This window comes from Paroedura picta, chromosome 3 (genome assembly GCF_049243985.1).
Source record: "Paroedura picta isolate Pp20150507F chromosome 3, Ppicta_v3.0, whole genome shotgun sequence".
Taxonomy (NCBI): Eukaryota; Metazoa; Chordata; class Lepidosauria; order Squamata; family Gekkonidae; genus Paroedura; species Paroedura picta.
The window spans coordinates 164,262,771-164,276,555 of NC_135371.1; the positions used below are offsets into that span (position 1 = coordinate 164,262,771).

The 13,785-nt window shown below is 49.8% G+C and overlaps 1 protein-coding gene across 1 annotated transcript in view; it reads right to left on the reverse strand.

The window, feature by feature from the left end:
• Positions 1-5,073: 5,073 nt before the first annotated feature.
• The window catches only part of NXPH4 (neurexophilin 4), a 131,437-nt gene continuing 122,725 nt past the window's right edge, over positions 5,074-13,785 (reverse strand). Inside the window, exon 2 of the mRNA XM_077329216.1 lies at positions 5,074-12,227. Within this exon, the coding sequence (XP_077185331.1) occupies positions 11,460-12,227 (768 nt within the window). The 3' untranslated portion in view covers positions 5,074-11,459. The remainder of the gene's footprint in view (positions 12,228-13,785) is intronic.

Sequence of the window (13,785 nt, forward strand, 5' to 3'; positions counted from 1 at the left end):
CACAGCTGTTCTGCCTTCTTCTCCCAGTCCTTGGACTAGCCCAGCGAGACAAGAAAAACACAGGTGACGCCAACTCTTTCCTGGCCCCAGTTCCAGTCTGTTTAATGCCGAAGAGAATCAGCACAGAGAAAAAGAATCCAGTAAGCAGTAACGCTCCTAATTCTATCACAGAGGGAGAAACAAAATAACCGGCCTAGCAAAATCTGCTTGAAGTGGAGTATCGAGAAAGCCCCCTGCACTCTCAGAATGGACGTGAGTGGCGAAGATTCAACATTTGAGAATTGCACGCATGCTGCTGAGCAGTCCTTAGGAGACCCACTTCCTAGGTTCTGTGCCATCCCATTAAGTGATGGCTTTACTTTCCTGTCGCTCGAAACAAAACCAGCTGCAAACTTTTAAGGGCCTATTTACCAGCTGGCGTCTGCCAAAACCTTTGTAACTGCTCACATTGAGCGGAAAGAGGGTTCAGGAGACCTCGGCCGATGCCTTGAAGGGAGCGTCTGAGGTCCAAAGGATGTATTACGTAGAAGATCTCTGACTGGGATCACATTCAAAGGCAGCACAGGATGGGGGGTGGGAGCTATTTGAATCAAAGCTGCAGTACTGGGGAGAGAATTGTTTTAATCCTGCCCCCCCCCTGCATTCCATTTCCCTGCAAAAACTTTCTCCTTGGAGCTACTAGTCGCAGAAGAAGAAAAAGTAAACAACCCTCTATATTAAAGTTATGCACTACTGTGATTAACAATAGTGGTTGAAGCCGGGCAGCAAGAAAATCTAGCCCCCCTCACACATGTGACGGTTGCGCCTGTCATCTGCCCCCTCCCTTTCCCTTCTTAGTGGGTTGTGGAATTGGGTTAGTTATATTGAATTTTGCCGCCATTCTTGTCTTAACTTTTGTATTAATTGTATTATGTTTTATTGTGCTTTTATTGTTTTAGGGCAGTGGTCTCCAACCTGCAGGCCGCGAAGGCCATGGCGCCGGGCCGCGGCTCCCTATCCCCGCCCCCCCCTGCAGTAAAAAAACATCCCAGGCCACAAGCTTGCGGCCCGGGAAGCTTCTTACTGCGGGAGGGTGGGGAGAGGGAATCAGGGCTGCGCCACGCACTGCACATGCGCGGCCAGGCTGCACATGCGCACATGCGCACATGCGCAGCCGAAATTGCGCATGCGTGGCACTTTTGCGCATGCGTGCAAAAGTGCCACGCATGCGCAAAAGTGCCACACATGCACAATTTCGGTTGTGCATGGCACATGCGTGGCGCAGGCTGCACATGCACCATGCACAGGCGGGGCAGTTGCCCCTGCCGGTCCCCAGCCTCAGAAAGGTTGGGGACTACTGTTTTAGGGGATTGGTTTTTATGCGACCCGCCTCGAGCCTCCGGGGGGAGGCGGGATATAAATTAAATAATAATAACAACAACAACAACAACAACAACAACAGTTCTGTGGGGCAATTTCTACTGGGGAAAAAGGGGGGAGGATGACACCCCCGTCCCCACCAGACTCACAGTCTAAATCTATTCCCCAACCCACTGCATAGCATTATGGTAAATCTGTCAGCCTGGGTCTTGGGGGTACCTGGATTCAAGACCCCGTTAGTCAAGGATCTCACTTTACAACCTGGGGCCATTTGTTGTCTTTTAGGACCTACTTTGCCCCCAATTGCTGCGAGGCTAAAATGGAAGGAGAACTAAATGAGCCACCTTGAGCTCCTCAAATGAATAAAAATACGCTGCATTAAAAACAAGGGCGCAGGAGCTTTTCGCCTAGCTCTTCAATCGAGCAGCCGAAATCAGCCCTGCCAAAAACCCATTTTCTACTCTGCGAAGTCTCTTAGAGAGCCCCGTACTTGGCTCATGATGAAGACAGCCGCTGAGACAGTCAAGGACTGGACTGAATGGGCTACCTTGGCCATAATCTTGACAAAGTGTAATGTCTTTAGGATTGCCAGCATCCAGACAGGGGTCTGGAGATTCAGTTTCCCTCAACCGCTGAGGTAATGGACTACCTCAGCCTTTCTCAATTTTTTTTACCATTGAGAAGCCCCTGAAACATTCTCCAGGCTTCGAGAAACCCCAGAAAAGGGTGTGTGGGTACCGAATATGGTTGGGAAGCAGAGCTGCACAAAGCCCACCCAGGGACCCTCCCCTTCTCAGCATCACTGGCCATTTCTTTGGGGAGGGGGTCAACATGACCATATATGGTCCCCCGATAAATGTTTAGGTATCCCCTGTGCAAGCACCGAGTCATGTCTGACCCTTGGGGTGACGCCCTCTAGCGTTTTCATGGCAGACTCAATACGGGGTGGTTTGCCAGTGCCTTCCCCAGTCATTACTGTTTACCCCCAGCAAGCTGGGTATTCATTTTACCGACCTCGGAAGGATGGAAGGCTGAGTCTACCTTGAGCCGGCTGCTGGGATTGAACTCCCAGCCTCATGGGCAAAGCTTTCAGACGGCTGCCTTACCACTCTGCGCCACAAGAGGCTCTTAGCAGTGTTTAAAAATATTGTAAAAATTAACTCCCACCCACTCGGGAAACCCTTGCAAGGCCGTCAAGAAACCCCAGGGTTTCACAAAACCTTGGTTGAGAAACCCGGAGCTACGTACATCCCCAGGGAAGGAGACAATTCCCCTGGAGAAAAATGGCTGCCCCTCCTCAGCTTCACCCTCAAATCTCCGAGAACCTCCCAATTCAAAGATGGCAGCCCTAACTACCTCTGGTCCCATTCAGGCCTGGTTTCATACATCAGGCATTCAGAACCTCTCGTATTCCTGACTCAGCCATCACCAGTTAACGTCTGGGGTTAGGGCAGGGGACAGGGAGGGAGGTAGTCTCCCTGCAGGAGGAAATCTGAAGGGGGAAATATTTGGCCTGATAAATCCAGGACGTATTCCTCAAGTCACATAATTTCCTCAGGCGCATGGACAATATGTAGTGGCAGCCAAAGCCAATTCATTTTGCCTCATGCTCTGTCCTGCGTACGTAGCCCGTTACCTAAGGCAGTGGTCCCCAACCTTTCCGAGGCTGGGGACCGGCAGGGCATCGGGTCGCGCCCGCACGGACCGGCCGCGCCCGCCGCGCCCACGCATTGGGCCGCGCCCGCGCATCGGGACCTGAAGAGATAACACTGCTCAAGAGCTCAGAGTATCATTACGAGTCAGATACGAGCATACCGAGGTGGATAAGGTGGCCCTGTTATGTCTCTCTGTTCTTTACCATTGACTGGCCTGCTTCCAAGATTACTCCCCAAGAAGAACCGAATATAGCTCCTGTTTATGGGAAACACTGTGAAAATGTTTTGCTTCAGTTTTCTTTTGAAAAGAAACTTACCTCTTACTCAAAAACTCTTCACATATGCCAGGGGTGGCAAAATGGTGGCTCTCCAGCTGTCCATGGACTACAATTCCCATGAGCTCGTGCCCAAACTGGTTCTCCAGCTGTCCATGAACTACAATTCCCATGAGCTCCTGCCCAAACTGGTTCTCCAGCTGTCCATGAACTACAATTCCCATGAGCTCCTGCCCAAACTGGTTCTCCAGCTGTCCATGAACTACAATTCCCATGAGCTCCTGCCCAAACTGGCTCTCCAGCTGTCCATGGACTACAATTCCCATGAGCTCCTGCCCAAACTGGCTCTCCAGCTGTCCATGGACTACAATTCCCATGAGCTCCCACCAGCATGCAGGGACTCATGGGAATTGTAGTCCATGGACAACTGGAGAGCCACAATTTGGGCACCCCCGACATATAGGTTGGTGTTTTTCTGCAGGAAGTTATCTGTAGGAGAGAGGTTACAGAGAGGAAGACTCCCCCAGGGGGAGGTCTCACAGGGAGAATGCTGCAGAGAACTTAACTTTGTCACCCACCAATCTTCTTCACAACCTTCAGCCAAGGCTGGTCAGAAGGCAACATCCACTGGCAGTCCCTTTCTACCTTAACATGGATGGGCCAAGCCAGGGGATCTTCTCAGATCTCAGCAGAGTCAAAACCTGGTCAGCATATGGAAGGGAGACCACTCAGGAAGCCCATGGTCACCACACAGAGGCAGGTGATGGCCAAACCACTTCTGAACATCTGTTGCCTTGAACACCTTAAAAGGTCACCAGAAGCCAGCTGTGACTTGATGGCACTTTCCATCCTGAGTGGATTTCTAGTGGCCCATCGTCTACCCAATGGCAGCTGGTCTTCTAGCAAAGCATGCTGGGATTCTAACAAAGCAAGCTGGGCTAGCTGGGACCCCCCAGGAGTCTATGGAACCTTGATTGGGAGTCCCAGTTGTAAGGCAGAGACCAATTCCACCATCTCTGCTTGCTGTGAGCCAGCTTGGTGTAGTGGTTAGGAGTGCGGACTTCTAATCTGGCAAGCCGGGTTTGATTCCACGCTCCCCCAGATGCAGCCAGCTGGGTGACCTTGGGCTCCCCACGGCACTGAAAAAGGCATTCTGACTGAGCAGGAATCTCAGGGCTCTCTCAGCCTCACCTCCCTCACAGGGTGTCTGTTGTGGGGAGAGGAAAGGGAAGGCGATTGTAAGCCCCTTTGAGACTCCTTCAGGTAGAGAAAAGTGGCATATAAGAACCAATTCTTCTTCTTCAGGAATATCAGGCATATAAGAAAAGCGGCATATAAGAACCACCTCTTCTTCTTCTAGGCCAGGGGTAGTCAACCTGTGGTCCTCCAGATGTTCATGGAGTACAATTCCCATGGGTTGGAAGGGGCTCATGGGAATTGTAGTCCATGGACATCTGGAGGACTATCCCTCTTCTAGGCAACACTGTTTACATTCTTCCAACTCATACAGCGAGAGATTCATTCTACTTTGACGGTGAGATCCGGAATAGGCTCCCTCCCCTCTCGCTTTGTTAATTTAAAACACACGAGTGGACCGCAGGGATGAAGAGAACAGCGGACCACGTGAGAACTGAAGCCAGCCGTAGGCAACACGGCACCAGATGGATCCACCCTGAAAGCGAAGCATTGCTAGCACCATCTGCTTGCGTCTCCGACCAAACGTTGCCAGCTTTCCCCGCAAAAAAAACAAACAAACAGTACACCAGCTTCCATTGATTCTCATTTATTTCATTTAAATATATAAAAATATGAAGAAGTCTTCGCCCTGGCAAAGGGCCCGGCCGAGTGGGTGGTGGTAGGCGGGTGGAGGGCAGCGTTGGAGGAGGGGGCAATCCTGCCCTTCACCTGTCACCACCTTCCCCGCCCCTGCAGTCTGACGGCCGGATGCTTCTTCACTGGATACAGACATTCTATAGATAAGGACAACGATGAATGATTGACAGTCCAGAGGGGGGCGGGAGCGGGACTGCTTCCATGGGAGGGTTGGCGGCGTCTCGTTCTAGCTTTCCTGTTTAGATAGCCTGATTGGCAGGTTCTACTTCAGTTCTCAGGCTTTCTCCATTCCCATCTCCTGATCCCTCTGGCTCATACGCACAGGCATGTGTCTCTAAGCCACGTTAAGAGGTAAAGAAGTCGGCCACGTACAGCCAAACGCACTGCTGGATCCACACCCTTGCCGAGGCGCCATGCAGCAACCACACAGGACCATCCTCATGCATACCAATACTTGCGCGTGGGCCTGCGCACCTGTGGGCAGGTGCCACGCCTTCTCCGCACGCCCGCGACTCGTGTGTGGACACGTGCCCACAAGCATCGCATCAGCCAGACGGACGCCACAGGAATAATCACTTGTGAGGATTTGGGCTCGCAACACGCCGCGCACGATGCGCCGTATGATCTGATGCATGAAATGAATGTGAGAGACTCTGAAATGAGATCTCAATAGCCGAGTGGCATAATGATGTTTCCCACGCGGTCGGCAGCAAGAGGGGACTCTCTGAATAGGAGAGAGTATTAGTCCAAATGCAAAAGAAAGGGGAAAAAAGAACAGAAAGCTATTAGGAAGCCATAGAGAATGCGCTGCATGGCCTTCCCACCCCATGCTGCTTATCTTTGCATATGCTGATACACTGTCCATGCTCGGTCAACGGTCAATTGAGTGCCTCTTCTCTCCCCACCCCTCCAAAAGGTGAGTTAAACAATAACGAGATTTGGTTTCTTCCCAGTTCAGACACATAAGGATCTGCTGAGAGGTGCTGGCATGTCGCCAAGGACCTTGCCAGTTTTAAAAACAAAACCAACCCCAGAAAACTGGTTACCCCTTTGGAATGGAACATGGTTTCCTCATTAGAGGCCTCCAATTGGTACCCCAGCTCCATGGCCTGAATACCAGTTCCCACTGCTTTGTCCAAAAGAAGAAAGCTGGTTTTATACCCTGCTTTTCACTACCCGAAAGAGTCTCAAAGTGGCTTACAATCACCTTCTTCTCTCTTTTAAACCTTAAGTCGTTTAGGAGTTCTTTAGTCATCTGTCTTGGCTTCTTTTGATGGAACATCAAAACATTAGGGCTGATCCTGCGTTGAGCAGGGGGTTGGACTAGATGGCCAGTATGGCCCCTTCCAACTCTATGATTCTATGAACATCAGGAAAAGGCTTCAGTCTCTATGTCCTGTTGGGCATCCAAAGGAACTGGCCTGGTATGTCTCTCTGCTCTTTACCATAGATAGAGCTCCACTAGACTGGCCTGCTTCCAAGACTACTCCCCAGGAAGAACAGAATATAGCTCCTGTTTATGGGAAACGCTTCAATTCAACTCCAGGATATCGCGGGGGGAAGGTAGGGTCACTCCGGACCAATCCTGCTTGTTGTAGAGGGAAAATTTAAATTGCCCAAAATCAAAATGAAAATCGCATTCAGCGTAGACGGCTGGGACTGAATCGACCTGCGATTGGAATAAAAGCTCTGTGCAGATGCAGCCCTGGGCTCACGCCTATCACTCCAATGGTTGTTCACAAGCGTATTTATGTCTGGTTCCCTGCTGCCCAAGCCATTCAAACACACCAGCCTGCACATATTTTCACCTGCAGCAGCCCACACTTGGCTGCAGCTTTGATGTGGTGTAAAGCGGGAGGGAGAGATGAGGTGTAATTTGTACCTTTGCAAATCAGGACTTGAGCGTCACGGGTTGACTCACTTGGCCACCAAGCTTATGCCGTTCCCCACCTCCATGCAGCTGGGATGAGCCTTTGATTCCCGAATTCCAGCCTGAAACTCTGGTTTGGTTTGTAAACATCGCCTGTGAGTGTGCAAAGGCACCAGTCACTTTTGAAAACTCGAATCCACGGGGGGTTTCCAAATTCATCAGCCAGCTGGCAGCATGAGTTTGTAACCCACCATTTGCAAATTCCCTGGTGTACCTGATCTGTGATTGGCTAGCTGTGTGTCACATGGGCTTCAACCAAGCAGGCAAAGACTGCTCAGACCCCGTTCACACGAAAAAAAAACAAATGTGCTTACCGTCCTTTGATTTGATTTGCAAAGTTGGACTGAAAAAGTTATCTAAAGTTGTCTCTTTTGCACACAAGTTCTTGCACCAGAGCTACCCATTCCGAGCTATCATGTGATACAATACTCCAGATTACAGGTGGGACATTGCATGTCTGAAGGTTCCCCTCCTGATATCCTTGACTCCAAGAAAATGACTGAGAATAGGAATCTAACACATTTGTGAGTCTGAGCAAGACTTCGTCTCTGTGACTTGCTAGATTTATACCTCTGGGGATTTTGTGACATTCAAATGTAATTTCCCTGTCATGGGAGACCATAGGAGGTTGCCTTAGAAAAAGGTTTCCAAACTGGGGCTCTCCAGATGTCTATGGACTACAATTCCCATGAGCCTCTGCTAGCATGGACATCTGGAGAGTCCCAGTTTGGCCAAACCTGCCTCCGAACATACCTATGAGGTCCCCCTTTCTGTGGATCTTGAGGCCTTCAATGTTTCTACTACACATGACCACATCAGTCAGCAATCCTGAAAATACAGATCACAGAGGTTTTGGAGGTCGTGCATCCTCTGCCTGAAGAAGCTAATCCTACCTGCTGAAATTGTTTATGCCAACATCCTACCACGTTGCTCTGCAGAGAGCTGTGGAAAGTTTAAAGAACTTTTAGCTTAAAGAGGAGTGGTGGGAATCAACTTTTCAGGAGAGAGAACCACAGAGCAGTTCTGTCGAAGCTCTGTCAGCCTCACCTAGCTCACAGGTGGTCTATTGTGGGGGAGAGGAAGGGAAGTTGATTGCAAGTTGCTTTGAGACTCCTTCGGGCAATGAAAATCAGGGTATAAACACCAACTCTTCCTTCTTCATTGTGCTGTGTACTAATCCATGACTGACTTTCTCCTTATATATGCAGCCTGGTTATCTGTGTTTCGTTGCCTGATGAAGTTTTCATGCACACGAAAGCTTACCCAATTGATGGTCTTAAAAGTGCCATTGGATTCGAAATTTCTATTCCCATACGAAAAAGTAACAACGCTTCGTTCTTTCCATACAAATGAGTCAAGCTTTGGAAGATGCCTCACCGGCCCATGAAAACGCCTGCCGGCTTCTTTTTCACGGCCTCTTACCTTCGCATTCAATTGCATGCACAAGCACTCCTTACGACACATGCTGCATTCCTCACCACACACACACACTCACAGGCACATACACTTTAATGAAATGCACCCACGCATGGATACTGGGCCTGTCGACCTGCATTTTTAAAAAAGTTGGCTCAACACTTTGGTGTAGTGGTTAGGAGTGTGGACTTCTAATCTGGTGAGCCGGGTTCGATTCTGCACTCATCCACATGCAGCCAAGCTGGGTGACCCTGGGCTCGCCATGGTGCTGAGAAAGGTGTCCTGACTGAGCAGGAATATCAGGGCTCTCTCAGCCTTACCTCCCTCACGGGGTGTCTGTTGTGGGGAGAGGAAAAGGAAGGCGACTGTAAGCTGCTTTGAGACTCCTTCAGGTAGAGAAAAGCGGCATATAAAAACCAATTCCTCTTCTTCTTCAGTAATATCAGGGCTCTCTCAGCCTCACCTCCCTCACAGGGTGCCTGTTGTGGGGAGAGGAAAGGGAAGGTGAATGGAAGCTGCTTTGAGACTCCTTCAGGTAGAGAAAAGCGGCATATAAGAACCAACTCCTCTTCTTCTTCAGTAATATCAGGGCTCTCTCAGCCTCACCTCCCTCACAGGGTGTCTGTTGTGGGGAGAGGAAAGGGAAGGCGACTGTAAGCCACTTTGAGCCTCCTTTAGGTAGAGAAAAGCAACAGATAAGAACCAACTCTTCTTCTTCAACTGACCTCTGGCTTTAGCTCACTCAACCAACTGGAGGGTTACCAAAAAAGAAAAGAAAAAATACTGAGAGAAAACACCTGGCTTCTATCAAGTCCAAGATGGCTTGCAGTTTGCTACACAAAACCAGCCACTCACTGTTAGGAAAAAGGCCAACTCTTTTCATTTCTTTCCCTTTCCTACAAAGAGCTTCTACAGTTCTGCACCAAAGCCAAATCCCAGCCAAAATGCACTCTTCTTATGTGTACTGTGGATAATTGTCAGCTTGGGTTTGGGAAATACCTGGAGATTTTGGGGGTGGAGCCTGGGCAGGGTGAGATATGGGGCAGGGGAAGGACATCAGATGGGCACAATGCTATGGCACCCACCTTCCAAAGCAGCCATTTTCCCCAGGGGGAACTGATCTCCGTAGGGGAACATCTCTTTAGTTTCAAAATGAGTTGTAACGGCAGGTGATCTTGAACTGCCACCCTAACTGTGGAAGATCCAGATTTCAAAGACCAATGGAAGTCACTCTCAACAAGGTTGGCCATTTTGTGGTCTTGTTGTTTTAAGGAAAGGGAAGGCGATTGTAAGCCGCTTTCACACTCCTTCGGGCAGAGAAAAGCGGCATATAAGAACCAACTCTTCTTGTTCAGTAATATCAGGGTTCTCTCAGCCTCACCCACCTCACAGGGTGTCTGCTGTGGAGAGAGGAAGGGAAGGCGACTGTAAGCCACTTTTGAGACTCCTTCGGGTAGAGAAAAGTGGCATATAAGAACCAACTCTTCTTCATCTGTCGCTGTCCGGAAACTCCAAGTGGTCACACTCTGAAACGCAAAACAGCTGCTACCTTGGGAAGCAAACTGGAAAGGACAGAGTTAGGACATCTATACAGATGCGCCATGGTGCACCCTTCCATCTCAGCCCGGCCGCCTAACCTGAGGAGATGCATTCTGAAGCCGCGGCTAAGCCTCCAGTTGATTAATCTATTGAAGCTGCGGTTAAGCCTCCAGTTGATTAATCTATCGATCCAATGGACTAATGAAAACTCTGTATGTTTTATTAATGCCACTGTCACACCCTGAGGGCCCTGATTACATGCAGACGTGTGCACTCTTGCCAACAGACATACCATGAATATAAGCAACATACAAAGGGTTGGATCCAGCTGGCTTCGTCATTCTCTCACCTAAGCCACCATTCCACATGGTTTTTGTACACGGAGGTCCCACGATCCTCAACAGGGCCGTTTCAGAGGTTACAGGGGACGCCCTTCTCCACTGACAAAGCCAGTTGGACCCCCCCAGAATCTAGCTCCCCCAGTTCCATATGCCGACACGCCCCTCCTAATTCGCCCAGCACAGCGTGACGTCTGCGAAACCTCCGTCTCCCACACTGCACTTCCACGATCTTTCCAACTTCCCTTGACCCCAACCCATGCTTTCTTCAGGATCCTTGAGAGTCCACATTCATGCGCACTTTCAGCCCCCCCCAAATCCACCTCATTCCTCCCCGTTCTCTTTATGCAGCGAATTCCTCGTGGCTTCGTTTCACGCATGTGCCGCTGCAGTCTGTATGCGCCGCCACCTTCCGCTGCTATATCTCCGTCCTGTTCCCCAGCGGAGTATCGCGTAACTGGCGATTCCTACCCAACACCACCCTCAACACCACTCAAAGCCTGATGGTCTTTCTATTCTGGAGCACCCGGCAAGGGGCACGATGGGTTAATATGCCACTTTCCACACCCCCAATCTGGACTGTCCGTCTTCAGTCACTGGATGATCTGCGGTTCAGCCCCCGTGGGATACCCTTTGGTTGCTCTTAGGAATTCAACGTTCCGCACAGGAGGTTATGATCCCGAGGGACGTGCTGCTGTAGCGGATAATGACGACCCCACGGAAGCAGCGGGGTTCATGTAGACGGAGAAGAGGTGTAGCCACAGCAAGCCGTTTCTTTGTATTGCTGGGAACCGCTACGAGATGCCCCAAACAGCATCAGGAAGGGGACGGATGGAGTACGGAAGTGGACAGTGTCCTTGGGGCCAATTTCCATCTTCCTCGAAACGTGGGAAGTTCAGTGGACCCCGGAAAAGGGATGTCTATCTGATGGAGCTGATTCCAGTGGGTTTTCTGACCTGACCGTTTCTCTTCTGCGAAGAGCAGGCATCTTCTCTTGCTCTTCGACCACCGGACAAAAGTTTTTTCCAACTCTGATTTTGTGTTTTTTTTTCCCTATAAAACTCCCGCAACTCTTAACTCCCACATCCCCATCCCTTGGACGTCCGTCCCCTCGTCAGCCGAAATAGGGGTTCTCGTTCTGGAAGTTGTAATCTGGACAGACCTTCTGGACCAGCTTGTAGTCAATGCTGAAGAAGGAGATGAAAATACAGATGACCTTGAAAGGTTTGGCACAGAGCCAGGCGGCGTGGCTCTGCGTATGCTCGGTGAAGCAGATCTTGGAGGGGTCGTAGAGGCAAGGCTTGTTCTTCCGCGCCCGGTTAGTCTTCTCGTACTCCACGTGGCAATTGAAGGTCTTGGTTTCCTTGGGCTCAGCTAAGGTAGACTGCTGGGGCTGGAGATGTTGGGTTTGGATAGGGGGGACCAAGACATCGAATTCCACCACCTTGGTGGGTGGCACAATGCTCACCGAGACGTTGCCCAGACTGGAGGAGTTGTGCCGGAAGTAGACGCTGAAGGTGCCGTTAATGTGATCCACGATCTTGCCTGTCACCAGCAAGCTGAATTTGAGCGTCTTGATGTTGAAATAGAAGTCCCCCCAGCCAAAGATCTTCTTGGTACGCCCAGCTTTCAAGGAGGGCTTCCTCTTGGCTCGTTGGTTGAAGTGCTCCATTGCTGTCTGGTTCTTGCTCCAGTCCCACGGGTTCAGGGCACCACCATATGGGTCTAGCTTGGCTTTAGAAGGCTCGCCGGGATATATCCGAGCAGGGCTGAGCGGGTGAGGTTTCAGAGCGGTGCTGTATGGCCCGGGCTTCAAGACGCTCGAGGGACCCATCTCCAGGTAATTCAGGGTCTTGGTCATATGGCCTTCCACAGGTACAACCTATTGAAGAATTAGAAACGAGGAGCAGAAGTTAGACTGGAAATGCTTGGTGATCTTGTACTGTCCACGTGCTGCAACCCTTTCTCAACCCAACCTTGGATACATGTGCTCATCTTCAGGGCCCTCCAAATATTCTAAGGTATTTCTGTGAGGTGCCTTGTCTCTGCGGGTACAGCAGAAGGATATCATTTCCCCCAGTTTCTGCCTACTGCTGGCTTCAGACTACTCAAACTGAAGAATGTAACTCTACACTCAGACCCCCAGATTCTGCAACAAGGAACAGCCAAATCTCACTACATGATTTGACTACTATGCAACCAAGGCTCATTTGCACACAAACAGCCTCATTTATTTAAGGTACACGAGAGGTTTTGCCTTTCTTGGCATAACTGGAAAAGGGCTAATCCAATTTTTGCAGCAATAACTGAGGAATTGGGATTCACAGAACACTCAGATACTGCGTCCACGACCCGTATGGGGAGGGGCGGTTTAGAAATTATAGAATCATAGAGTTGGAAGGGACTTCCTGGGTCATCTAGCCCAACCCCCTGAACTGTGCAGGACACTCACAACCCTATCGCTCATCCACTGTCACCTGCCACCCCCTTAAGCCTTCATAGAATCAACCTCTCCATTAGATGGCTCTCCAGCCTCTGTTTAAAAATCTCCAAAGATGGAGAACCCACCCCCTCCCGAGAAAGCCTGTTCCACTGAGAAACCGCTCTGACTGTCAGGAACTTCTTCCGGATGTTTAGATGGATAATAAATAATACATCAAATAAGAATAAATAATAGATGGTAAATGATATGGATTTGCTATGTTTAGCACTATTCGTGATAAATGTGGAGTTAATGAAGTTGCTGATATTTCAACATGTTAAAATTTCCATATCTGAAGAAGTGTAATGAAGCACATTAATAACCGATGTACTTATTGTACTATAGTACTATACATCGAGAAATTAAATTACCCTATATAGTTGTATATAAGCCTAGTTTTTCAGCACCTTTTTTCACACTGAAAAAGCCCTCCTCGGCTGATAAAGGTAAAGGTATCCCCTGTGCAAGCACTGAGTCATGTCTGACCCTTGGGGTGACACCCTCCAGTGTTTTTATGGCAGACTCAATACGGGGTGGTTTGCCAGTGCCTTCCCCAGTCATGACTGTTTACCCCCCAGCAGCAAGCTGGGTACTCATTTCACTGACCTCGGAAGGATGGAAGGCTGAGTCAACCTTGAGCCAGCTGCTGGGATCGAACTCCCAGCCTTATGGGCAGAGCTTTCAGACTGCATGTCTGCTGCCTTACCCTTCTGCGCCACAAGAGGCTCTACGGCTGATACGTGGGTATATACGGTAACTGAAATAAAAGCCTGCTCCAGCCAGCCAATCGTTGCTCTAGCAGCTTTTAGGACATCAACGGTTTGACTAAGGGACTCTGATCTTTTTCCCCCTCTTGCTACACTTCTTCCTCTTCTTAATCACTTCTTCCAAACTATTCTTTTGGTTTCTGTGGGTGAAAAGCGGGGTACAAAAACCAGCAGCTATTCATCCCTCTTGA